Here is a 27522-nt window from a genome sequence, read left to right as displayed (position 1 = left end):
GGGTTGAATGCGAGCCATCCCCAGCTGAGGTCTCCTTGGCCTTGCTCATGAGGAGCTGCCCCAGCCGGCTTCTGTGCTGCTGAGCCTGCCTGGCCTTGCTCACGAGGAGCTGCCCCAGCCAGCTTCTGTGCTGCTGAGCCTGCCTGGCCTTGCTCGCGAGGAGCTGCCCTGGCCAGCTTCTGTGCTGCCTGTTCATTGATGCTGGGAGGGGCTACCCATCTCCTCCCCCAGAATGCCTGTGGCAGCTCCACCTGGAGGGGCTTGGCTCCTAGCACCTCCTGAGCCAGGCTGCTGTCCTCTAGCCAGGGTGTGGCTCTGGGCTGTAGTGGCTGCTTCTCCTCCTTGGAAGGTAAGGGCTCTGTTTGGGCTGTTGCTGTGTCCCTATTCCCCTTGCCTTGGCCCTTTTCCTCTAGCCTGCTTTAGCCCCCTCTCTTCCCCATGGTGGGTGGGACTAGCTGGCTTCTCCCTGCTCCCTCCAGCCTTCTGAGGCTTTGGCCTTTCGCCCCTTCCCCCTGGAGTAGGCAGGTTCTGGCTCTGTTTGCCAGACAGAGCGGTTGAACTGCTGTCTCCCGGCTGCCCCCTGCCGCTGTCTGTCAGCAAGTCCGGGGGCTGGGCTGCTGACCCCGGACAAGTATGTCATTATTATCCCCACAACAATCACCCTATGAGGTGGGTGGGGATGAGAGAGCTCTGAGAGAGCTGTGATTGACCCAAGGTCCCCCAGCTGGCTACAAGTGGAGGAGTGGGGAATCAAACCCAGTTCTCCAGATTAGAGTCCCACAGTTCTTAGCCACTACATCAAACTGATCAGATGCCAATGAAGACAGAGCTCCTGAACTTTCAAAACTGTGGAGAACATTGGATGGGGAGGTTAATCATGACTCACAACAGGGTCTTGCCCTGAGTTAAGGGCATACAGGCAGCACCACAATCATTATACAACAAGATTTTTAAGTACAGCCGAGAGAGTGAGAGGCTGCATTCAGAATCACAAACAAACTTGTGTTTTATTACTGGCAAGGACGACCCTACTTTATTGTTGCTATAAAGCACACACGTGCTCATTCCATGCATAAAGCATGATTTAAGACATCCTAGTTTTAGAAGTCATCCATCTAGCTCTCATTTCTGTTCACCATCTGAATGCAGAAACTTCAACTAATTTCAGTTTTTCTTCTTTCCCAGTAAGTGTGATTCCAAGCCATGTCCTGAATCAGAAACCCAGAGCAGAACCACAAGTGACAAAAGGCACAGATTGGACACTTGTCTGCTTCCCTCAAGTTTTGATGGGAAATGTAGGCAGCTTGGCGGAATGCTGGACAAGTGACAGTTGAAAAGTCCATTGGACAGCAGTCAGAGAGCGAAGCTGTGAGACCAGGATGCCTACATTTCCCATCAAAACTTGAGGGAAGCTGACTAGTGTCCAATCTGTGCCTTTTGTCACTTGTGGTTCTGCTCCCAGTTACTAAAAAAACAAACTCTAATGCATAGATGTTCCGCATTTAGACATTACAACAAACTGGAGTTAGTTCCAAGTCCTTCAGTCATGGGGGAATGAGCAAGTTCACAAGTCAAAATAAACCAGGTTCATGCTCATCATGAATAAACTTTGGTTCCTTTGTTCATAAAACTTGAATACAGCCTGAGACAGACACGATAGTCACCACAAACAAATTTCATCCTGTATTACATCCTGTATTCTTGCCATCACCTGTAGTAGTTCCCTTAACTCCCAAGAAATACGCTAAGTAACTAAGTAAAGCACTCTTTTTCGTGCTCCTGCTAACCTTCCTTTGGGCAATGTGCTTTAGAGTGAGGAATTCTGAACAGGATAGTAGTGAAAGCCAAAGGAAAGGAGCTTAAATGATACATTTGGCTTGTTCCAAAGGGGTACAAGTTGTCAGGTTCAGTGTGTATATGAGCTGTACTGACTCCATTTTCTAATGCTTCTAGTGTTTAAGTGCTTTCTCCACAGGTGCACAAGTTCCCAAGCAGACTTCTCACCGAAAGGGATTGCTTTGTCTAATAACGTCCCACCCAAGATTGGCCTTGAGAGAGTCCAGCTTCCCAAGTCTGAAAGATGTTGTTTTGAGAACTGTGGGGGGAGGCTGGTTCAGCTGGGAACTGTTACTTTGTATCTCATGCTTTTCTCTTCATTGGTAACAATGCTCTCGTACCATCCTGAATCTCCTATTCAGGCCAGTGGACTATAATGAACTATTTCTGCAGTAAAGTTTCCTTATTCAAACAATGGACTCTTGTTTGCTTGTAAAGGAGAACCTGTAGGAAAGACATTATCTAGCCACAGTCTGACACAAGTTAGCAGAAGGGGAAAGAATCTCAGCCATTTGTTTCACAAAATGGACGCTCAAGAATTCCACCTCACACCACTGTAACACTCTCTGAAGGATTTTATATCTGTCCTAGAGGCTGCCTAAAGATAATTCCTTTACTAACAGGCAGGGCTTTTTTCTGGGAAAAGAGGTGGTGGAATTCTCTATTATCACATGTGCGCGTGCAAAGCTCTCCCAGAAATGCGTGATGACACTCCCGGACTTCCTGGAACCCAGCACAAAGCATTACGACAAGATAAATGTTAGTAAGCTTGGAAAATTACACTATTACGAGAAAGGATTTTTTCCTTTATGTATCCTCTACAAAAAGTGAAATCTTCCATTCTCTTTCCCAAACATTTCATTTCTTTGGAATCGTATTTTAAAATATGCAAGGAGGGAGGGGCTCTAAAAATCCAAAACCCATCTCACAAATCTAAATTCTAACAGATTCCTTCTTCCAGCGTAGAAAAAAAATTCTGAAACTCTTTCTCAAAATTCCACAGTCTGAAATTCCTAATCTAATGAATATTGAATTTTCAAATTTTCAGGGAGGATTTTGCTTTACTGGAGCAATTTAAAATTAGATATTCAACTTTAGCTGCATTAGATTTATACTTAGTTTTAAACGGCTTTTTTTTTGGTTGCCTGCCAACTCTACCTTACCAATGGCTAAGCTGTTGTGACATTGTGAAATGCTCATAAATATTCTAATGTCCCACACAAACAATAATCACAAAAACTTCCTTAACACCCATATGTCCACTGCAATTTCAGTGATGTTAATCAGCTGAGGGTGGGGAAAACCATTTGAGTTACAACTATTAAGACATAAGAACACCTATCTACTGATGAATATATTGATGACAGCCTTCTGTGACTTGGACACAGCTATCCATTCTTAGCATAATACTGGAATAACCATAACTGATATTTTAACTAATACAAATAACCATAACTGATATATTTAACTAACACAGAACCAATCTGGTTTCAAAAGCTGTGGGAACCACAACAATGTCAACTTCAGTCAACAAAAGAATGAAAGCAACACACACACACAGCCTCACACAGCCCCATGAAAAGAAAGCAGAATGAACTCAAAGCAGCACACACACACAGCCCCACCTACCCACTCCCCCAATGAAAATAAAACAGAAAGAACTCAAAGCAGCGCACACATACACAGAAACCCCTGAATGAAATGGAAAGCAGAATTAACTCAAAGCAGCTAAACTTCCTCTGCAAAGCCGACCCCGGCAGCTATGCATGCTCTCTCATACTCACAAATGAAAAAAGCAGAATGAACTCAAAGCAGTTAAAGCCTCCTCTGCAAAGCTGACTCCAGCAGCTCTGTGTAGACTCGCTGCCTCTCTCTCTCTCACTCATGAATGAAAAAAGAAGAATGAACTCAAAGCAGCTTACCCCCCTCTGCAGAGCCCTGTTGGGCCCCAGCTCGTTCTCTCACTCTCATTCTCTCTCTCACACACACAGAGGAATGGAAAAAAAGCAGAATGAACTCAAAGCAGCTAAGCATCCTCTGCAGAGCCTGCAGGGCCAAAGGAGAAAGGAATCACACGGGCAGATTCTAGAGCTTCCATAATGGCATTCCGAAGTGTTCCCCCTCAAAAAAAGCCTTGCTAACAGGACTGCCCTGGCTTGCTCAAAAGTTTCTTCTACTGCAGCTGTTTGGAAAACTAGAACATATTTAGCTGAATTTATCTATTATAAAGCACCGATTCCCCCCCCCCCCGCTCCCCGTCCCCTTGCCATGCTCTGTTGTTCAGTCCAGGTACCAAGCCCATTTCCTTTGTGTTCCTCTTAATGCATTTTTCAAAAAATCTTTGGTTATACAAATTTAAACTCAACCAATGACACAGTCCACGTCTTTCAAGTCCAAAATTTCCAAATCAGATCTTAATAGGGTTAAGCACCAGAAATAAATGTCAATAGTAATAGCTATTTTTATATATTTAGGGCTTTTCTACATTACTTCCATACCCTGTGGAATGGCCTGCCTGAGGAGGTCACGAGAACTCCCAGTCTCCTGGCGTCCCCCAAATGATGCAAAACCGAATAATTCAAAAAGGATTTTTTACTCAGATAAGAGGGTTGTATTGTAGGGAGGGGATCTCAGATGATCTGCTAATGAGTTAGGAACCAGAGACCTCACCTCTGTGTTGTATTGGATTCCTGTTAATGCTATGACTTTGTGAACTTGTATCTATTTACCCTATGGCGTTGTTTATGGAAACGTTCCTGATATTGACTGTACTAACCTTACACTGTGTAATCTGCCTTGAGTCTCAATGAGAAAGGTGGACTATAAATGACATAAATAAATAAATAGATATCAGAGATGAAGAGGGGTCTGGTTGCCTGAAGATACCACCACCTCTGTCCAGTATGAGATGAGGTCTGAACTTAGACATTTCAGCTCAGAGTATGCTCCTATCCCCTACAATGCAGTCCTAAGCAGCTTTACGCCCTTCCAAGTCCACTACCTGAGGTGAACCTCCATGTTCAGAGGCAAAACCCGTCCTCTAAATACCAGTGCTAGGAGGGGAAGGCCTCAGCCTCTATGCCCCATTGTTGACCTTCCAGACCAACTGGTTGGCCACTGTGTGAGACAGGATGCTAGACTAGATGGGCCAGTGGTCTAACCTAGCAGGACTCTTCTATTAAACAATGACTTCACTTTCCTGCTGTAATACAAGAACAAAGCAAGGGAGTAACCTAAGGGGGAAAAATATGACTGGAATGCAAAGAAGATACGTGAGTGTGTAAGAAAGAATTTGCCCGTGGCAGAGCTCTCCCATTTTTCTGCAGCCATCTCTGTTGCCACAGAGAAAAGCCACCGTTCTAAATGAGGCTTGCCTCCTCAGCAGCAGGAAAGCACAGTTGGGGCTGCCTTTCCAGTGTCCTCATATCCCGTCTCTCTGTATCTCAACATGTATGTTAGAACAGAAGACTTAGGGTGGATGTTACAGGAGGCACCAATGACTGACAAAAACAGGATCTATCTCGCGTTCTCCTGATCCCGCAAGTGAAACTCATCATGAGACATGTTGTCACCACATAGGTTCCCCGTCTCCTTTCCACACATTTGCTGCCATAAGCAGGGTGCGGGGAAACGTGCAACGTGGTAACATAATGATAGAGGGTGCATGCTACTAGGAATTGGGGAGAATGAGGCATGCTGTCTGTAACAGTTAATTCACTCCTTAGCCTTGGCTAGACTTGACTTTGCTCTGTCCATGAGGACTGGGATGGATTCTTAAAGAACTGTAAGCAATAGAGAGGCTCAGAAAAGCAGGCAGTAGGTAGAGGGTGATGAGAAGAAAGGACAGCTATTTAAAAATATTTTCATCAAGCTTCTTAATTAACGTAGCACATAATGGCTTCTTAATCAGTGGTCTTATAAAGAATAACTGAAAAAGAGAAATTTGCTAAAATGTTATACCAAAACATGTTGAAAAGATGTATTAGATAATCATGGGCAATGAAATATACTTTCTGAATTACCTGTAGTGGTGCATTCATCATCAAAACTGGAAACATCATTTAACTTCTTGTCCTGAAATTCTGCTGGACCAATACACAGGACATCAGAAACAGTGGAATTGGTCATCTTTAACCATAAAAACAACCATTTTGCTTTGCAGTCACACTCAAACTTATTTCCCCTTAGATCTCTAAAAAGACACAAAAAAATAAACAGATTTGAAAAAGTTGATGTTGGATCAAAGTCAAAGATTCATTAAACTTCCATATAATATTTATTTATTTATTTATGTGCAGTTGAAAGTTGATTCTGGTCAACACATGGACAGCCCTCAATTCTACATGTGACCCGATGAAATGAATAGGTGTTGTCTTGGCATAGTGCATGGCGGACAGTAGTACAGAATCTGCTCACTTTATTAAAGTCAATACACATTTTTATTCAACAGGGTAGCTGTAAATGCTTGGCGTCAGACAATGAGAGGATCCTGTGGATAAAGTAAAAGAGATGCATGATCGTTGCTGGACCAAGTCATCGAACACTTTGCAGTGGCTTATTTACCAAAACAATTATTTATGAAGTCCAATAAAATTCACTTATTTCTATGATTCATTACACTGGTAACTATAAGTAACCAGTGAAAAGTGACCCATGCTATTGGCATCTTGTCCTTCATCAAAGGATCTCTGGATAGCACATATGTACTTGCCCCCAGTTGATCTTTGTAACAATCCTGTAGTTAGAGAAAAGGGGATCTTCCTGGTTGAGCAAGGATGTAAACTAGTCTCTGTAGTCCAAGCTCAACATTCTTTCCAGTGTACAAATTTTCGGTATTCACAGTTGCTCTTTTATCCCCCAGACAATGGCCTGTATTCTACCACTCTGCTCAGCAAAGCTTGAAGCCTTCCTCCAGCTCGAGTGCCTCTTCTATTGGAGGATTGAGCTCTTTAAGTTGGAGGATGTCTCCTTAGGCTGGGGGGTGGGGCGGGGGGGGGAGTTCAGACTTTGCTGAGCAGAGTGGTAGGACACAGGCCATTGTCTGGGGGATAAAGGATGCAAATGTAGGATGCAGGGCCAGCAAAGCAGAGCCCATTTGACACGCAAACTGACCTGAGATAGTCAGGTCCTATTAAAAAGCTGGCGCCACCTATCAGTAAAGGTTTTGTGCTTAAGGAGCATATATATTTCAGCACAGGATAATCACTCCATGCAAATTCCAGGGAGAGAGAGAATGTGAAGAAGGAACAATCTCTGCCCCTTACAACTTTGTTCTGCTTTTCCCCAGGACCAGAACCGTCCAGCCTCTTTACCACACCAGCAGCCTGATACAATCGCATCGATGACCAACATGGATTCCTGAGCCCCAGTTTGCCTTCCCTGCTCCACGTCAGACCAGCTCTCAGTCTCTGCCAGCCCAGCTCAAAGGCTTGTCTGGGCAGCATATGAATGGTCAAGACAGCATCCATTAGCCTGCGCAGTGGCACAAACAACAACCATAACCAAAAAGACAAAGGCAAGGGATTAAAAAGAAAGCCTAACGGTTACCCAAGATCAACACTGTGTGGAACAAATAAACAACATATTCTTATATACAAATAAGCTGAGTTGAGCTGGAAGAGCTATGGGGGAATTGCCATTATCATCACAAGTACCATTTTCACACCTTCTAGACACAGGAATGGGCAAAAGAAGTTCATTACCTCCCGCCCCCCACCCCCATGAAAATCAAAGAATTGCGCTGGCAGATATAGAAATATTGCACACTTTTAGAGCACGATAGTATTCTTCCTGTGGGAAGCAATTTTTGTCTTTAAAATACATCTCGTAAGAGACCTGCAGCCACGAGGGCTTGGCTGGTTCTTTCAGATGACGACCCACCCCTGCAGCTCTTGGCCGCTGTGCCGCTCTCCTCCCCTCTGCCAGTGCCCTCCTTGCCTTTTAGATGCCTCCCTCTGGCCCTTTTCTCTTCCCAGTTGCCAGCTCATTCCTTTAGCTCCCTCTCTCCACCCTTCGAGGTTGGACACTCCTCTCCTACACTCTTCCCCTTCTCTAAACCTGCTGCCCTCTCCTTTCTGAGCTTCTTTCAGCATCTGAGCGGTGCAGTCAATGGCAGCTAGACTCTTCTAATAGCCCTGCCTCTCCTGGACCTTCTCATTATTACTATTTTCTTTATTTATACACTGCCTTTCTCCCCAATGGGGAACCAAAGCAACTTCCATGGTTCTTCTCTCCTCCATTTTATCCTCACAACAACTCTGTGAGGTAAGTTAAGCTGAGAACATGTGACTAGCCCAAGGTTACCCAGCGAGTTTCTGTGGCACAGCGGGGATTTGAACCTGGGTCTCCCAGTCTTAGTCCAGCTCTCTTGCCACGACACCACACCAACTCACATCCGCTTAGTTGCCAACTGGCCAAGGGGAGAAAAGCAAAATTAATTCGTTGTTTGTTTGTTTTTAAACACTCTAAGCTAATTATTAAAACTCTGTGTGTAAAACCACGTGTGTTTTAATAGCTTGTTTAAATAATAATAATAACATTTGATTTATATACCGCCCTTCAGGACAACTTAATGCCCGCTCAGAGCAGTTTACAAAGTGTGTTATTATTATCCCCACAACAATCACCCTGTGAGGTGGGTGGGACTGAGAGAGCTCTGAGAGAGCTGTGACTGACTCAAAGTCACCCAGCTGGCTTCAAGCAGAGGAGTGGGGAATCAAACCTGGTTCTCCAGATTAGAGTCCCGCTGCTCTTAACCACTACATCAAACTGGCTTTTTATATTGATAACTTATTGTTGTAAGCTGCCTCAGGCAGGACTAAGAACCAGGGTGGTAGATTGACTAGAGTGGCAGACTAGAATCTGTGGGCCAAGCTACAAGTGACAAATGACACTTGAAGTGTATTTCTCCCTGTTCACTTGCCCTCCACTCAATCCACTTGCCAGGCAAGTGTCTTTCGTCATGTGTAGCTTGGCCCTGTGTGAGCCAGGGTTGATCCTTGCTCTGTCATGGAAGCTTGCTGGGTGACCTTGGGGCCCTCAAACACTCTCAGCCTGATCTACCTTACAGGGTTGTTCTGAAGGGAAAAAATGGAAGCGAGGAAAATGATGTAAGCCCTTAAGGTCTCCAGTGGGAAGAAAGGCAAGGTATAAATGAAGCCAAGTAAAATAAAAATGTTGAGAAGTCTCCTATCCAAAAATTTGGCCTGAATCAAGGCGCACAAGTTGAAAGAAGGCACAAAGGAAAGAAATGGAGATGGAGGGGAGATACATTTTGACGCTTATACATTGTTACTTACAATTATTGCTGATTTATACAACTATGTCATAGAATATTTTTTGCTTTCTTCTTCAATATCATCCTTACTGCTCTGTTTTTTTCATGATTGGATCAATTTTTTTATACACAATGGGTCAATTCATTAAATTTAGACTGTATAACTAATATTAAAATAGATTAATTGTTAAGCTAAGTAGTTAAATTAATAAGCTAATAAATATTATGAGGCTGAATATAATGTTGATTATAAAATGTTTAACGACTCACCTTGTGTTGAATCTTAAAAATATGTTATTAGATATTTTACCTAAAAGTATTATAGTATGAATATGTGTCTTTGGCTAAATTAACTTCTTTTCTGTATAACATACCAATCTTGTAATTTCGAAAAAATAGACTTTCTTTTTTGAATAGGTAGCAGAAAATTAGGAAAAACAAAGAATAGTTATTGTTGAAGTAGATTAACTTTAAAGTTAAAATTTAAAATGTTGAATATAAAATACTGATAAATTGTATGAATATGCCTCTATGGCTAAATAAACTTCTTATATGCATAACAGACCATTATAGGAATTCCAGAAAAAATGGAGAGATTTCTTTAAACATGTAAATAGAAATTAAGAAATATTAAGAATAGTTAACATGGATATAGATAAATTATAAAACTAAGATTTTAAATGTTGAATATAAAATATGATGTATATGACAGTTGGCCTGAATCGGCCCAAATGCCGCTCCGCAGCAGCTAGATCCAGGCTGATTTGGCCCAAATTGGTCTGCTGCAGAGTGTAGCAGATAGAGATGGGCACGAATCCAATTACGACCCAAAAAAACGCACAAACGAGGCTGGTTCGTGGTTTGCGACCTACGGTTCATGGAAGCTCCTTTCTACGAACTTCCATGAACTGGTCACTGGTTCGGGTTCGTTTGGGTCATATTGGGAAAGGGACAGTTTAAATGGCCGTTTCCCCGAGGAAATGGCCATTTAAACTTTTCCCTGCAGCTTGCAAGTGGCAGGTCCCTTTAAACTATCAGCTGGCAGGCGGCAGGGTGGCAGAGGAAGCCGAAAACGGCCTTGCCGCCCCTCAAATGACCGCATGGCGAGTGTGTGAAGATGCTGTAACATCTCTCCCCTTTTCTCAGGCGAATCTTTCACGCACCCTTGGTGGACACCCTGGAGGGTGAGCTCCCCAGCCTCCAACACAGAGAGAGAGACAGACAGAGAGACAGAGACAGAGAGAAGGTGGAGGCTGACAGCTGACAGCCTTCAGATGAGGCCTGGAGATCTCCCAGAATTACAACTGATCTCTAGACTACATAGATCAATTCTGCTGGAGAAAATGGCTGCTTTGTTGCGTGGACACTATGGTATTATCCCCCTTAAAACTCTACTGAGGTCCCTTCCACCAACAAAATGCCACCGTCCTCAGTCTCCACATATGTATCTCCAGGAACTTCTCAACAGTAAACATAAAGTAGGGAGTTTCAGATGGGTAGAAGTTCTTAAAAGCAAAATATTGCAGGCACAATCACAAATATTTCCAATGAGAAGGAAAAATGGGAGGAACCTCAAGAAGCCATGGTGGCTCCATAAATAGCTTTCTAAAGATCAGTGGATCAGGCTTCCTCAGGAGGTGGTAGGCTCTCCTTCTGTGAAGGTTTTGAAGAAGAGGCTAGACGGCTGTATGACAGCAATGCCGATTCTTTGACTAAGTATAAATTTAGGAAGATTGTGAGAGAGAGGGCAGGAACGGGTGAGTCCATGCGCGGTTCTTGTGGCCCTTTCTTATATGCCCAGGGTAATGCTGATTGCCACTTTGGGGTCAGGAAGAAATTTTCTTCCTTGCCAGATTGGCAGGGGATCCAGGACAGGGTTGTTTGCTTGCTTGCTTGCTTGCTTGCTTGCTTGCCTCCGGGCACAGAGCAGGCGTCAAGGAGCCGAGTGGGGAGGAGCCTGTGAATTTCCCTCATTATGCAGGGTTGTCAGCCTTTGGACTAGATGACCACTGGGGTTCCCTCCAGCTCCTTGTTCCTATGTTTTACTAAACAGGGCATGGAGTTCTTGTGTATTTGTTGCAATCCTCGGTAATACTAAGTGAAATCTTGCTAAATTTCAGGAATCCTGAAAACACATTACAACGAGACAGTCTGAACAGGAGTTTGAGATACCAAGAAGACTATATTCTTAAAAAGAGGCATTCCTCAAAGTACAAATGTAGTTGAGTTGCTTTGGTACAACATCTGCTTTCTGGCATGCCTTGCCAAGTAAAAACTTAAACTAGGGCATTGCAACTGCTGGGCCGGTGCAGAGTCAGGAAGCACGGAGACTACTCAGCACCGCCTGGACGCTTTTCGAGCAAGTTCTTTGAGAGCTGCCTCCAAAGCAGAGCAGAAGGCTACTCTCCACTTGACACAGGCATGTGTGTCTTCACCTCAACAGTCAGGGCTTTTTAAAAAACTGAAATGCAGCTTTGGAAGGGGCAGTTGAAAGCAGAAGAGCGTAGGGGAGAAGAATTGTTTGAGGAGGGGCTATTCCTTTCGACTATTTACTGACTCATATGCACATACACACAATGCGGGGGGGGGGGAGCTGAATGTGAACTGGAAAATGACTCCAGTGAAAGCAGCAGCCTGCCAAAGCCGCTTTTAGCTAAGAAAAGAAATGTGGAGGAAAGTAACTCCGTGTGATGTCTAGTTTGGCCTAGAGATGCATTGGAAATTCTAGCAGCCTTCGGGAATTTTTAAGGAACTTTCAGTAAGAAACAATTTTGGGGGAGAAAATTCTCAGTTCCCAGTTGAAGGATAAGAAGCCCTGCTAGACCGGGCTGAAGGTCCATCTAGTCCAGTATCCTGCTTCCCATCCTGGCCAACCAGATGCCACATGGACATATGAAGCTAATTTGCACTGAATAATAATAACAACAACAATAACAACAACAACATTTGATTTACATACCATCCTTCAGGACAACTTAATGCCCACTCAGAGCAGTTTACAAAGTATGTTATTATTATCCTCATGACAATCCCCCTGTGAGGTGGGTGGGGCTGAGAGAGCTCCAAGAGAGCTGTGACTGACCCATGGTCACCCAACTGGCTTCAAGTGGAAGAGTGAATCAGATAATCAGTCCATCAAGATCAGTCTTGTCTCCTCTGACTGGCTACGGCACTGTCAGGGCCTGTTATCCATTGTGACTCCATGTTGTATTCAGATGCCTTCTCATGCTGTAGTTTTCCAGTGCCTTTCTGTCCGCAGGTTGCAGACATCCAGCTGCACTCCCAGGGAAACGGGAAGGCACCTTATCTCCTAGTCCTAAGCAGCGTCCTTGGAGGAAGTTCTCCTTCGCGTTCTCGGGCTTCAACTGTAGCTGGACAATGGGGGGGGGGCGGAATTCTGAGGGACTGTGTGATATACTGCTTTTGGTATCTATCAAGTCATTCTCAACAAAGCTTCCCTGTCAGCCAGAAGCTTTGATGCCTTTGGATTAATTATGGACACTTGTGCTATGAATGTAATCTTTCAATAAAGAACCTTTTGACTCAAGACCTTGGATTTCTTGTAGCAAGGGGTTGGGAGATGAATTCAGAGTAACTCGAATTCCATAAACTGACAGGCACTGCAGGGTCTCAGGTCAAGGTCTTTCACATCACCTCCTACCAGATCCTTTTAACTAGAAGTGCTAGAGACTGAATCTGGCACCTTTTGCATGCCAACCAGATGATCTACCACTAAGCCACAACCTCTTCTATGAACACCGACATTCAAGACACAAAAACCAAAGCTGCACCCCTCTCCAGTTGCAACCTCCCAGCAGCTGGTATTCAGACACAGCTGGATCTCTGCTTGGAGCAACAAGACACAACACAACAGGCCCCAACGCACAGCCAAGAGGGGACTGGCACCTTCTCCTGGGCTGTGCTTCTTCCAGTGGTGTTGCTGCAGGCGTTTAGCTTGGACTCAGAACATCCTTGACCATCATGGCCAAGGAGGTGATGGGTGTACCTTGCTTGGGGCGACAACATACTATGAGCATACACTGCCTCTAAACATGAAGGCTCCGTGTCCAAGGAAGCATTCTCGCAGTTTGTGGGCGAGATCTTTGATCGCAACGTGATAAAACATCATTACAGGAAATTATTAGTAAAAGATAATGGAAGCCACCCCCCTGTACAAATTATCAACAGTTCAAGCCTAGGCAAAGTGAAGGCATAAACAGAAACGACAAAGATCCGTCGGTAAAAGGTAAATTGCACATTTGCATAGCTGCGATTTAGATCAGGGTCACATTTGGTTTCATTCCTGGGATCTCCACGTTTTATTATTCTTTTAAATTAAAAAGATAAGTTTTTAAAGTTCAAACCTTTCCCCCTTAAAACTAATAATAGCATAGGGAGCTCGGTTGTGATTAGCAAAACAAAGGGGAGTCAGAAGAGTTAAATCTCCTCTCCTGTTTCCAAGTGGCCCAGATCCAATTCACAAATATGTGCATATATGGAGATCTTGTCCCATCCGTTCCTGAATCTGTCCTGCATTCAGAGATACCCTCCCTCTAAACATGGAGATCCCACGTCAAAGGAAGCATTCACAAAGAAGAACTAAAGCAAGTTGTGCGTGAGATCTTTATCACAACGTGATCAGCATTATTATAGGAACTTATGAGCAGGGCTTTTTTTCAGCAGCAACTCCATGGATTGCCCTTGGAAAAAATGGTCACATGGCCGGTGGCCCCGCCCCTTGATCTCCGGACAGAGGGGAGTTTAGGCACAGAGGGCAATCTAAGCTCCCCTCTGCCTGGAGATCAGGGGGCGGGGCCACCAGCCATGTGACCATTTTCTCCAAGGGCAGCCCACTGAGTTCCACCACCTCTTTCCCCAGAAAAAAAGCCCTGCTTATGAGTAAAGGATAATGGAAGGCATCCCACTGTACAAATTACCAACAGCTCTAGCCCTTAGATGCCCGTAAATCCATCGGTTTCGGTAGGTGTTATTGAATAGTTAACACTGCCTAGAATCAGTCTTGCCAGACAGTAAACACTGGCTGATACGTTCACTTTTAGCACCAGTTCCAGGAACAATAATCCCACGCGTAAAATTCTGAATTCCAGGCTCAAATTTTAAAACCCACAGAAGAATAGTCTTGCAATTTTCAGAAAAGATAAAGAAGGTCTTTGTTTGCTTTACTTACAGTTCAATCAGAGAATCCAGATCACCAAAGACATCCCTTGGCAGAGCTGTAATCTGATTATTGGCCAAAGAACTGGAAAAGTAAAGTTGGGTGTTAAAACGGTAGAGGCAATAACAACTAAATCCAGTAACACTGAGCTAATGTTGGATGCTGCCCAATTTTCAGCACTAACAATGAGTAACAGGATTATGAATGAAATTAATAAAGCCTTTTACAGTTAAAGGACTTCATAACAGAACAGAACACTGGTGTGTTTTTGTTATTCACACTGCAGAGAAAATGCACAAATGAAGTTGCTGGTTGAGGGTTTGTACAAGCATGTCTATCATGTATTGTCTGTGTGGGAGAGAGCCACCCCCAGAAGCCCCAAGAAGGGCAAGGAAACACTTCCTTCAGTCCCCAGAACGTCCTCAATGAGGAAGGTGTGCTTAGCATTGCCAACTCTGGGATGGGAAGTGACTAGGTATTTGGGTCTGAGGCCTGGGGAGGGACCTCAGCAGGGAGCCTGTTTGGTTAAAAGTGGTTAAGAGCAGCAGGACTCTGATCTGGAGAGCCAGGTTTGATTCCCCTACTCCTCCGCTTGAAGCCAGCTGGGTGACCTTGGGTCAGTCACAGCTCTCTCAGAGCTCTCTCAGCCCCACCCACCTCACAGGGTGATTATTGTGAGGCTAATAGCAACACACTTTGTAAATGGCTCTGAGTGGGCATTAAGTTGTCCTAAAAGGCGGTATAATAACTGAATGTTATTAATGTTATTGTATAATACCACAGAGTCCACCCTCTGATCTCTCTTGTGCGGAAAGCAGCTGTAATTCCAGGAGAGCTCAAATGTTCCACCTGGAGGTTGGCCACCCTAGCTGGGCAACAGGACAGGGTTGGAAAACTAAGATAGGGAATGCCGAAGGAGGAAGGCCACGGATGGCTCATGCTGGCTGTGGTAGTTGTGAACTAGGTGGGCTCCCCAGGCCTTAGCCCACCCTCAGTATTCAAGCACCAACGGGCCCTGACCCACACTCCCCCCCCCCAGCAGTGCACTGCACTTGAAGCCTTTCTCTAGTGAGGATTCCCAACACTGCCTCTGCAAAGGGGCTCCAGTTTGTTAGAGCATCTCAAACATCGTCGTATCACGCTTGCTTTATGCTTGCCACAGAACAAGACGGGAATCGGGTGGTAAAAGGCTGAAGCAGCAAAAGGGACTGGAGCACCAGGCTAGAGGAAGCAGACTGTATTTTGAGAAGCTCATTCTACCTCCTCATTCTCCTGCAAGTATAAACTGGGCCTTGATGAGCTCCTAAGCCAACCAGCATAGATCTTACTTGCTCCCCCTCCTCTCCTTACTACCATCACTCTGGCAGGGTAAGATTGCCAACTCCAGCTTGGGAAATTCCTGGGAATTGGAAGGCAGTGCCTGGGAAGGGTTTGGGGAGGGAAAGGAGCTCAGTGGGATGCGATGCCGCAGTGTCTATCCTGTGAAGCTGCCGTTTCCTCCGTGTGGCCTGGAGATCAGTCATAATTCCAGGAGAATCCCAGGCCACACTTGGAGGCTGGCAACCCTATGGTGGCTCCACATGGCATGGCCAAGGAGGAGGGATGAATGGAAGCGCTGGCTGACGCCCAGCAGTCTTGGGCACATGCTGGCGCTTCTTAAGCAAAGTGGTGTCTAGCTGCTCTTTCAGAGGCTCAAATAGGCAGCTTAGTGGTGGTCCCCTGGCCATATGTGCATCCCGGCAGATGCCAGGCCAGTCCCAATTATTTAAAAAACAAAACAATAACGAAGTATTTTATCTTGTACTACCCATGAAAAAATCATTTGCTAGCCATAAAAATCAAAACCTAATAATGACTCCAGCAATGTGAGGCTCTTGAAAAATGACAGCGTTGCCAACTGAGTGCGCTGTTGGGTTAGCAGCACTGCAATGGTTTTGGAACACACCACCTTTCTCATTCAAGAAGCATATGATTCCCTTTCAAGATAAAGATGTCTCTGCATCAATGAGGGCTAAAATACTTTGTTTCATCAAAATCTAAGACTCCAGAGGCCAGATTCCATTTAGTATTTTGCTTAGCATTCTATCAGATACATGAAGCATGCGGCTGCTCTATTCTATGTAAATACTGGAAAAGCTACTTTTATGCAAGACAGGAAAAAAATTCAAACTAGAATTAAAGACTTACAGGTGGGTCAGGTCTCGAAGGCCGCGAAATGCATTTCTTGAAATGGTTTCTATTTTGTTTCCTTCGATAAATCTATACAAAAAGATTTGTTTTGGGGGGAAAAAACAGATACATTAAGGGGAGACTTTTGCTGTTTAGTTTAAGATTGGGGCATACAGAGGTACAGTGGCTGTATAGAACTGTTTGACTCCTTTTTATTATTTTAATTTGCTTCAGGCACAGTATCAGAACAGAAATAGGTAACTAGAAAAGGTGAGGAGAGAAAAGAACAGCAAAATACTAATGCAAAAGTGTGTAACTCCGTGGAAATAGTGTGTGCCATGTTTTCCTGGCACCAAAGGTCTGTGATTTGATGAATCCAAGCCTCTATCCATATGCTGTGCCCAAGTGAGAACTGCCTCAGCCCTGAAGCACGCACAGTGCTCCCTTTGCACGCACAGGGTTCTAGGAGCGAGAGAGCGGGGAGGGGGAGGGGGTAATCCGCAAGGGCACGGCGCCCCTGCAAGTGATGTCAGTGCTCTCTAGGGATTCCTAGAGAAGAGTCACATAACATCCCAGCGTTCCCTGCAAGTGACAGCAGTTTTACGGTGTGCTAACAACCGGGGCCAAGGCTGTCGTTCATACTGCCTCCTTTTGTCATTAGCCCTGTAGCCCAGAAGGAAAATCTATTGGCCAGATAACAACACAAGACATGATCAAGCTTGGGGGAAAATGGTTACAGTCAAGCTGTCCATTTTTCAGTGACATTCCCTGACTTAACTTTTTCTAATTCAGCTTTTCAAGATGATCAAGAGCCCATTTCATGAGTCTTAAACATTCTATCAAGTTTAGACATATTACATCACTCCTGGAATGAGGCCAGCAGTTTAACACCAGCTCCTGATCATTAGCATGTTGGCTTGGACCCAGAGAGCTACTTTAGGTTCCCCTGAAGGCTTGAACATGTCCAGGGAGATTGTCTTCTATTTCTCGAACAGGAGACCCACCCACCCACCGGGTCACCGTCTGCTTTTCAATATGCCTCCATTTCAAAGGCAGTGTGAGGCGGTACTGCGAGGAGATGGGAAAATTTTAAAGCTCCATTTATACCTCTTCTTTCTCCCCAGAGCGGTTTACATAACTCTCCTCCATTCTACCCTCTCAACAACCCTGTGAGGTAGGTTAGTCTAAGAGTGTGTGACGGGCCCAAGGTCACCCAGTAAGCTTCCATGGCAGAGTGAGGATTCAAACCTGGCTCTCCCAGATCCTAGCCCAACACTTTAACCACTACACCAAACTGGCCAATAACTTCTTGGGCACGTGGACCATGTGGAAGGGTCTCTGGATCCAAGCCACTATTTTTCAACATAAAATAACCGCAGCAAGTCTAATGCATTTGAGGAGTACGTTGCCATCTCTGCAACCTTGTAAGGATCCATATGGCACGTTTGGTTCCAAAGAACACTTTGCAAGTTGCAGCTTGAAGGACAAATCAGGAACATGAGTGGATTCATGCTTTAGATTCCCCTTGTATATTTCTAACGTACAGAGAAAAGCATTAACTTTTCCTATACCAGGAGCCTGGGTGTCCCCTTCTCACAGAATGGCACTCCGTCCCTGGTTTGCAAGTTACAGCTTGTATTGGAAAGCAGACACACCAGGTCTTCTTCGCGGGTCTCCTTGCCTCAATGTTACCAGGTATTATATCCATCCAGCTAAAGGAACATGAACTGCTGGACGGCAGTCAGGAATGAGATACCCTTTTGCCTGGAGAGGGCATTGGTAGATCATCACATGAACATCATGCATTTGAAATCTCTTTGTTTAATACTCAAAGACAATGGACTTACAAGTACTCTAGATGAAAAAGACCACCAAAGGCATCATCCCGTATTACAGTAAAGGAGTTAGAATTCAGCAATCTGAAAAGAAAAAAGAACACAAACTTTAAAGTGTGTGTGTGTGTGTGTGTGTGTGTGTGTGTGTGTGTGTGAGAGAGAGAGAGAGAGAGAGAGAGAGAGAGAGAGAGAGAGAGAGAGAGAGAATGTGGTACTATACAATTCATGGTACGGTCAGTGCAGAATTATGCTTAGGAATTTCACTGAGAATCTTTTGTTATCCCTCCCAGGTGTAATTGTTGCATTAAATGATATATACACATTCAATACCCTCCTGCTCAGTGCTTGAATTAACGGGGGCCCAGGAGAGGTCTCCTACTACTCAGGTGACTGTTGTTAGAAAGCGACCCCTTTTAGCTAGTTTTCAGAAGGCCACAGGCTAGGCAAGGATTCTAATTCTGTTCAAAAGTAAGAGTAAAGGGGGAAGGGTGGTGGATTTAATTATGGAGAGCAACTCCCACAATCTGAGCTCCACCCTTCTGTGGAGCAACCAAGCATGTTGTGCCCTGTTTACAAAGACGGCCCTTCCAGTGGCAGAACAGAGGGGTTTGCAAAAATTAGACATCTTGTGCGTTAAAACGGAACAAGAAGCAGGAAGGAGGAGGAGGAGTTGACCTGAAGCTCTGGTAGCTTTCAAGAATTACAGGTGGAGAGGAGAAGGGTTTAGGTCGCGTTTCAACTACCGAAAAGCTGAAAAGGGAGCATACGAGAAGGGATGGATGACAAACAAGAAGGCTTCTTGCTGTCTAATAAGGCTTCTGGCCTCATTGTCCAAGTAAGCAGCAACAGGTGAACTTCAAAATCGTAACGGATGGAATATTTATGATACGGAATTATATTTTTCAATGAACGCATCTTCTTCAAGGCGGAAAGCATTCTACATTCTCCTAGAAATCACCTTCAAGTAAGTACCCTAACCCTAACCCAAGCCTCCTTTCAACGGGACACGCTGAACACATCCTTTCTCAGCGAAGACTTTCTTACTCTGGTAGAAAGAGACGATAATCTGACCCAAAGCAAACTTGAACTTGTCAAGTACACAACACACTAATATACAGAAAATACGTAAAGAGAATATGAACGGTATAGAAGGTGAAGTGTCGGGCCAAGACCCAGGAGGCCCAGGTGCGAATTCCCCCTCTGCCATGAAGCTCCTGGGGCAACCTTGGTCCAGCTTCTCTCTCTCTCAACCACTGATATCACCGGGTGACTGAGGACCAGATGGGAGAGAGGAGAACATGATCCTGAACTCCTTGGAGAAAAGGGCAGGATAAAAATGTGGTAAACAGAGAGAGTATAGGGAGGACAGCAAGAAGAAAGGAGGGCAACTGAAATGTAATTGACAAAGTCTCCAGAAACTTTTACATAGTCCTGTGCGATGGAGAGTGCCCTGACCTCACAGCTGACTACAGCTAGTGGGGTTTTCGGGGCATGAGACTAGCAGAGGTGGTTTGCCACTGCCTGCCTCTGCCACTGCCTGCCTCTGCACTGGAGGCCTTCCATCCAAATACTAATGAAGGCCAACCTTGATTAGCTTCCGAGATCTGATGAGATCTGGCTATCCAGGTCAGGGCCATCTCATTCTACGGCAGGCAAAAATTCAAAGTAGAAGTAATGTAACAGGTCCCAAAGTTTTAATGAATAAAGGATAGTCTAGTCTTGGTGCACGCTTGGTGTCTAAGGCGCATGTTTTCTCATGCAAGAGATGGTGACTTCAGTAGGAGACTGGATAGGTGGAGGAAGGGAGAAAAATGTACACCACCAGCTCGGCCCAAGTGGAAAAAAGGGCTCCACCCCTCACTCCAATGAGCCTCAACAGCAACAGCCTCGATGATCAAGAGGAGGGGCAGTCGGCCGGGGTTGCACGTTTCTCTGCCTACCACTTCCTGTTCATGGAGGCCCCTCACAGACGAAATAAGGGTTCTTGCTCCAATTTCTTTAAAAATCTGACTTGTTTTCCCAAACTGATTGCAGGTTCCAAGCCATGGGGAGGAGATGAGGAATACTGACCCATCCCACAAAACTAAAGTCAGGAAGGGGTAGGCAGAAGAGGCTGCCTTCAGAGAGGGAGGCTGGACATTGCTTCCTCTAAGACGTTCCTGCCAGCGGCAGACGGGTCACCCAATATGAGCAGACTGACAGACCTTGCCCGACTACAAAATGGTCTCCAACTGCAGCACTTTAATTTTGCTCACAGGAATAAATGACACCTATACGGAAGGAAGCAGAGAAATATACTCAACGGCACTCTTGGAGAGGGGACGAGATCTGCTTCCCGCCACTGACAAGCCTACCAATGCATCTCCTATCTGCAAAGCCTCCTCCTGGTTCTATTTCTTGTTAGCACTAGAGTGTCGAAGGAGTTCTAGGGAACTGGAGAGAGAGGTTTTTTTACATCACTGTCACTACACTTTTTAGCATTACTATGCCAATGTTGCCATTTCACTTCGTCTCATGTACATTTTGAAGCTTACAAAACAAAACAAAAAGAGCTGAGTATAACCAATAGGGGTAAAAATCAATGCAAAATATAGTAATAATTTAATAACCATCAAAAATATTAATTCAAACAATATAATGATTTGTTTGGAAGAGGCTCTTAACCTTGGCTGTTCCATGCTTCCTCCCAGCCTAATCCTACTATGTAATTCCCTTAGCGTCTTTCAGACGATGCACTTTTATCCTGGTACGCCTGCGCGGGCACACGAGGATAAAAGGGCGCCGTGGAACGCCGCCACTGGAGGCGGAGGGTCAGGCGAGTCTGCCCGGCCTCCTGCCGCTGAGCTAGGTAGCCCAGCTGGAGGAGGAGGGTGGCACAGAAAGAGCAACGTGCCTGCAGGTGGAGCCCGGGCAACGGGGCGTGACTGAAGCACCCGCTGCCCTGGAAGCCCCGCTGGAGCCACCGTGCACCGCTCTCGATGGAGCCGGGGCAACGGGGTGCGAACGATGCAGCCACCGCCCTGGGAGCCCCACTGGAGGCGCAGCACGCTGCTCTTGGCAGGGACTGGAGGCGAAGCACTTGTCGCCCTTGGAGCCCCACCGGAGCTGCGCTGCACCGCTCTCAGTGGGAACAAGGTGGAGGTGAAGCGCCTGCCACTCTCAGGAGCCCCGCCAGAGGCGCAGCACACCACTCTCAGCAGGGACAGGGCGACAGGGCGGAGGCGAAGTGCCAGCCACCCTCTGAGCCCTGCTGGAGGAGGACCACGCCACTCTCGGTGGAGCTGGGGTACAGTGCACCCCAGCTCCAGCGGGGTTCACAGGGGTACAGGCGCATCGACCCCCTGCGTCTCAGCCATCCCCAGACTCCCCTTACCAATCCTGCCAATCCTCCCCAGACCCCTCCTGCCTCTCAGCCCTCCCCAGACCCCCCTTGCCCCTCTACCTGCCAATCCTCCCCAGATCCCCCCCCCACGCCAGCCCTCCCCAGCCCCAGCTTTCTAGAGCCTTGAGATAAAATTATGAAAGACTGGGCTCAGGACAGAGTAGAGCAACCAGAGTGCCTTTGAAAGAAACCGTAGCTGTCCCTTTAGCTAAAGAACAAGAACTAATCATTCAGTGTCACTCTCCTAGGCAACACGCTCTACCAGCTTGCCTTCCCAGAAGACAGAGTCTGTGACCAGTGTCCTTTATCTCCTGAGACACGAGATAGTTGCCCCACTTGCAACTAAACTTGGTCTGAAAAAAAATGGCTGTCAAAGTTCCCAGGGCCTTGACTGGCTATTACCAGATCGGTGAACATTCCAACCAATTTAAAGGGGATTGGTAATTTTCAGGAAATGGGCAGGACTTTGACTTGTCCATCACACGCCCATATAAGGGCATGCCTGAAGAAGACAGCTTGTGGAACCAACTTCCATGGGTATATAGTTGTAGCCCTACAGCCCCCAAATTCCACCCAAACTGGATGCTAGACCTAATTTGTGTTTGGTTGCCAACCTCCAGATGAAGCCTGAAAATTTCCCAGCATTACAACTGATTTCCAGAATACTGAGATCAGTTCCCCTGGAGAAAATGGCTGCTTTGGAGGGCGGACCCCATGGCTGAGCTACTTCCCCTCCCCCACGCCCACCCCCAGGCTTCACCCCAAATCGTCAGGAATTTCCCAACCTGGAGATGGGAATCTAGTTGCATGAACTATTCTGCAATCCACATGGGATTCCAGCAGGTCCCATTAGTTCTGCAGGGTCTTACTAGGCTTGCCCACAAACCTCTGCATGCCAGTACACACAGATAACATTATCAGCACGAGCTGATGCTAGCAGCCCATGATACACTGCATTGATTTTTTTAATTTACAAGTTTTAAATGTTATTTCTTAGCCAAAAAAAGTGGTTATCATAACTGAAAGTGTAAACATTACTGCAACTACGAATTATAAGAAGAAAATTGATTCATTTGAAATGTGGTGCTGGAGGAGAGTTTTGCAGATACCATGGACAGCCAAATAGACAAATAAGTGGGTACTAGATCAAATCAAGCCTGAATTCTCCCAAGAAGCTAAAATGACAAAACTGCAGCTCTCGTACTTTGGTCACATCATGAGAAGACAAGAGTCTCTGGCAAAGTTAATAACGCTAGGAAAAGTGGAAGGCAGTAGGAAGAGAGGAAGACCTAAAACAAAATGGCTTGACTCAGTAAGAGAAGCCACGTCCTCCAGTTTGCAAGACCTGAGCAAGTCTGTTAATGATAGGAAGTTTTGGACGTCTTTCCTTCATAGGGTTGCCATAGGTCGGAGGTGACTTGATGGCACATAACACACACACACAAATTATAAAAACTAAGTATTGCACACAGCTTATTTTAGAAAATTCAACCTAATCCTGTGCAAAATTACAAGATCGTACTGCATGCCCAAGCATAGGTCTTGAAAAAAGAATGCCAAATGTCAGGGATCCCTGCGCTGTGTTGCTTCCACTGAGCTGACATTAATGGTCTTACACTGGAGTAACTCCACACAGGATTGCACAGTATGAGTACTAATAAATTAGTGTCAGCTATAATTACTAATAGCCTGGGGGATGGAGATCAGGGCCGGCACGCCCATAGAGGCCAGGCAGGCGGTGGCCTCAGGTGCGGGGTGCCGGAGGGAGCGCCGGAGGAGGCGCGGGGGGCGGGAGCACGCGCCACAAAGCAGCAGCCTCCTATCCCTCCTGCCCCGCGCCGCCACTGCCGCCGCCAGCACAAGCCCCCGGCCGGGCACAGCTGCGGCGGGCAGGCATCTGCGGTGGCGCAGGCAACCGAGCGGGAGAGTTTGGAGGCCACCCACTGCAGCGATTGGGCCGGCAGCGGGGTGCGCACATGTGCGCGTGCTCCCGTGATGATGTCACATGTGATGTCATCACGCAGGCTGGTGCGTGTGCGCTTGCGGGCGCGCAGGGAGGTGCCCAGCCAGCCGCCCATGAGCACCGCAAACCCTTGCACCGTCCCTGATGGAGATCACTTCAGTTTGTTGCCACATGTTAAATGTCCACACTTTTTCATAGTTCATTACTTTCACTTCAATAAATTGTTTCCTCAACTGTTGTACAACAACTGCAGTTCTGGAGACACTGTGTTGAGCCACAGGACAGCCGACCCAACTGCTACGGGCGATCTGATTTCAGATTTGTGGGCTGGAGGAGCTTCAGGGCTGAACTGCCAAGTCACCTGGATTAGTCCTTACGAGGAAGGCTGCTGAATTCGGTCACAGTTATCAAAAGACAAAACGCAGCAGAAGTTGTAGTGGTGGGCACAGCTTTTTTGTTTTAAGTGAGCTCTTCCCTCCACAACCCTCTGAAGACGTGACCCTGGCTCAATGGAGCAGCATCTGTGAAGGTCCCAGATTCAGTCTCCTCCACCTCAAGTTTAAATGACCAGGTTACAGGTGATGTGAATGACCCTGAGACAGCCAAGACTGACACTGATAGACCAATGGTATAATAAGGAGCTTCTTCATGCGTTCACGTGAATGTGGGGAGACAGCTGCCCTTTTCCTGATGAAATCAAGGCCCAAAGAGTCAGGACCACATCATGGCTTGTATTTAGAAAGAACAAGGATGACCAAGGCCACAAGAACCACCTGGAGACGGAGAATTGTCTAAGACCATTGAAGGGATAAGCTGGGGTTCTACTGGGCCAGGGCGGTGAAGGAGCGTGATGCACTAGGGCAAGCCGGGACCCTCTGCAGCTGCCCCGCGACCCCCTGAATTGGTGCGATGCCTATAGACACAGTGCGCTGCAGTGACCGAACTCCCGAGTGCAGCTGATCCCTCCGGCCTCAGCTTCCCCAGAAGACTGGGACTGCAGGTGCGCACCATCCACAGTGACCTAAGCTTGGAAGGCACATTTGAGCACGAGTCTCGAAAAAACACCAGGGATCCCTGTTGTGTGTCTCTCACACTGCCCGTATGATCTAATGGGAATTACAGAAGTTGCTTTGCAATTCCATGCCAAGACCAAAGGTTGTTCTCAGTGCAATTCTAACACAGTAAGCACATACTAATCCTTCCTTTCTAAAGTTCCTCAACTTTTTGATATGAGGTACCAAGTTGGTCTTCATTTGGGACTACCCTTTCAGATGTTCCCTGGATACAGAACTTAGCGCACCACCATGCTTTTATTATTTGAAAGTCAGGGACCAAAAGGGGACCTTCGGTTCACTGGTGGATCCTGACACGTGATCTGAAAAGAGCTGCTCTGAAATCCCATCATGCTGCCATTCAGGGATAAAGTTGACTCATATTTCTTAATTTTTTAAAAAATGCAATACTTACAGCAACTGAAGGGAAGGCAGATGAGAAAACATTCTCTCTCTGATTTCAGAAAAGGTTCCATTTACCAAACTCCTGAGGAGGGGAGAAAAACAGGAACAAAGCTGGGCGAGGGGGCAGAAATCCACAGGAACTAAACGCAACATTTCTCTCTTCGTCATCATCTCCTGGGCTAAAGAGCTTTACCATTTCCTCTCCCAATAAAAACCACCCCCTGCCTTCTTTTTCTACCATCTATAGATGTCAAAACCCCACCACCACCACTGTCCACCTGCCCCTCTATGGCTTCTTTCGCTGTAGCCACCCGTTTACTGGGCATCTCAGCCCTCTTTCCTCCCAAGAGCAGAGGCTTATTTGCTTTGTTTCCCTCTTTGTATTTTATATTTTCGCTGCTGCTGCTGCTGGATTTTAAAGCTGGGCTGATTTTAAGGGGGTGCGAGTTTTTTTTTTAAAGCTTCCATTTTCAAATGCAGCTAAGTAACTCTCAAGTTGCAGGCGTGTGAAGCGTCTTGGTGCCAAGGGAGTCATCCGGCTGCAAATGATTCCTTGACTCCTCCGTAGGGCTCAAACAGGGTCACTGAGGCATCTCCCCCCCCCCCCAGCCTTTCTGTTCCGGAGACCTGTCTCCTCCCCGGTCTCTTCCCTGCCTTTCCGTGCTTAAAAAAAAGAAAGGATCTTTGGCGAAATCTAACTCTCCCCCGCGCCGCGCCGCGCCGCGCCCCGCCGCCCGGCCCCACGCGAAGGGCGCCCCGGACGGAGCAGCCGGGCAAGGAAGCGCCGGAGCGCCCTGCGCGCGACGCCCGTCCCCGGGAACGGGCTCGGGGCGACTTACAGGGAGCCGATGTCGCTGGGCACGATGCGCGGCACGCCGGCCGAGCCCACGCAGATGATGGACTCCTTGGTGCAGCTGCATGTGGTCGGGCAGCGGAGCGCCTTCCTCGCCGGGGCGCGCTGCAGCAGGCAGGCGGCCGCCAGCACCAGCAGCCAGAAGGCGCCGCAGCCCCGGCCCGCCCGGCCAGCCATGGCGCCGCCGCCGCCGCCTCTGCCCGCGGCGCCCCCCCGGGCCCTGCGCTCCCGGCTCCGGCGGTGTGGCTGGGGCTGGGGCGGCGGCTGCTGCTGCTCCCACCGAGGCGGCTGGGACTGGAACGGGCGCCAGGCTGCATGCTGCACCCGTGCGCGGCTCCGTCCGCGGGAGAGCGAGCGAGAGGCAGTCCCGCGCCCTCGCCCTTTGCAGCAGCGCAAGCCGCCGCCGCCGCCGCCGCCGGGCGCCCGCTGCGCAAGGCTTTGCCCTCCACGCTGACATCAGCACTTCGCCCCCCTCCCCACGTCTTGCAATGGCTAAGTGCTCCAGAGCCGGGGGAGAGCTTACAAATACCCCCCCCCCGCTGCCACCCACGCCCCAAATAGCCCGGGGGGGGTTCCACCCCCACCCACCCCCCAGCCAGCCTTTGGCCTCTCCCTGAACACTAAAGAGGGGGACTATGGCGGCCTCTGGCAAAGGCCGGGAGAAGGAGCCAGCGCAACCCCTCCAGGAATGACAGAGTCCAGAGGCGGGGGGCTTCCAAGGGCCAGGCACAAGCCAAAGCAGCCGCATGGGCTTCGAGGGGCAGCAGGGTTTTTGTGCGGTTGGAAAACGGGCTGCTAACGCTTTACTCGGTCATTGAAGACAGAGCAAGGTGGGGAGCCGTGTAGCAGCAGAAAAGAGCAAGAGTCCAGCAGCACCTAGAAGACCCAACAGAATGGAGGGTAGGGTGTGAGCCTTCGTGAGCCACAGCTCTCTTCTTCAGATATGTCATTGGAGGCCTTGTCGCAGCCTGGTGGGCATGCACAGGGGAGATCTGGGTTCAGATCTCCCCTGCTCAGCCTTGATCCTCACTGGGTGAGGAGCTGTGAAGAAGGGAGCTGTGGCTCACGAAGGCTCACACCCTACTCTCCATCCTCTTGGTCTTCTAGGTGCTGCTGGACTCTTGCTCTTTTCTGCTGGTACAGGGCTCCCCACCTTGCTCTATCTTCAATGACCCTCAGCCTTAGGCTTGGCCTGATAAGGAGGACTTCTTCATGCCCCAAGGGAAGCGGACAGATCCTGAACGGTACAAAAACACAGGCTGGTGGTAGCAGCATTGGGAAGCCTTCTGGAATTCCTTCTGGTGCTTGCCTTCGTTAAATGCATGAATGAGCACATACATTTATTGCCTTTTCCCTTAACTAAACAGCCGCTAACTCTTTAATTCTTTGTGATTGGGAAGTGGGTCCGTGCCCTCAATTTGGTTGTGATTTGGTTGCCGGTTTGCAGCGTGTTATGATACTTCTTTTGCGGGGGGTCCATTAGAATTGCGGAGAGCATTTTGAACACAGTTGCACGGTGCACATTAGTGAAATCAGCTGCGGGGGGGGGGGGGTTCCCCGCCAATGGCAGTCTTC

At 47.2% G+C, this 27522-nt stretch overlaps 1 protein-coding gene across 1 annotated transcript in view; it reads right to left on the bottom strand.

The window, feature by feature from the left end:
* The window catches only part of LGI2 (leucine rich repeat LGI family member 2), a 33141-nt gene extending 7017 nt beyond the window's left edge, over window positions 1–26124 (bottom strand). The window contains exons 1-6 of the mRNA XM_054998855.1: window positions 25934–26124; window positions 25105–25176; window positions 18305–18376; window positions 16476–16547; window positions 14301–14372; window positions 5859–6028 (exon numbers count right to left, since the gene is read on the bottom strand). Of these exons, the coding sequence (XP_054854830.1) occupies window positions 5859–6028; window positions 14301–14372; window positions 16476–16547; window positions 18305–18376; window positions 25105–25176; window positions 25934–26124 (649 nt within the window). The remainder of the gene's footprint in view (window positions 1–5858; window positions 6029–14300; window positions 14373–16475; window positions 16548–18304; window positions 18377–25104; window positions 25177–25933) is intronic.
* Between the last annotated feature and the right edge of the window lie 1398 nt (window positions 26125–27522).

The sequence above is a fragment of the Eublepharis macularius genome, chromosome 15, assembly GCF_028583425.1.
Source record: "Eublepharis macularius isolate TG4126 chromosome 15, MPM_Emac_v1.0, whole genome shotgun sequence".
NCBI lineage: Eukaryota > Metazoa > Chordata > Lepidosauria > Squamata > Eublepharidae > Eublepharis > Eublepharis macularius.
This window is presented reverse-complemented; position numbering and strand designations above follow the sequence as displayed.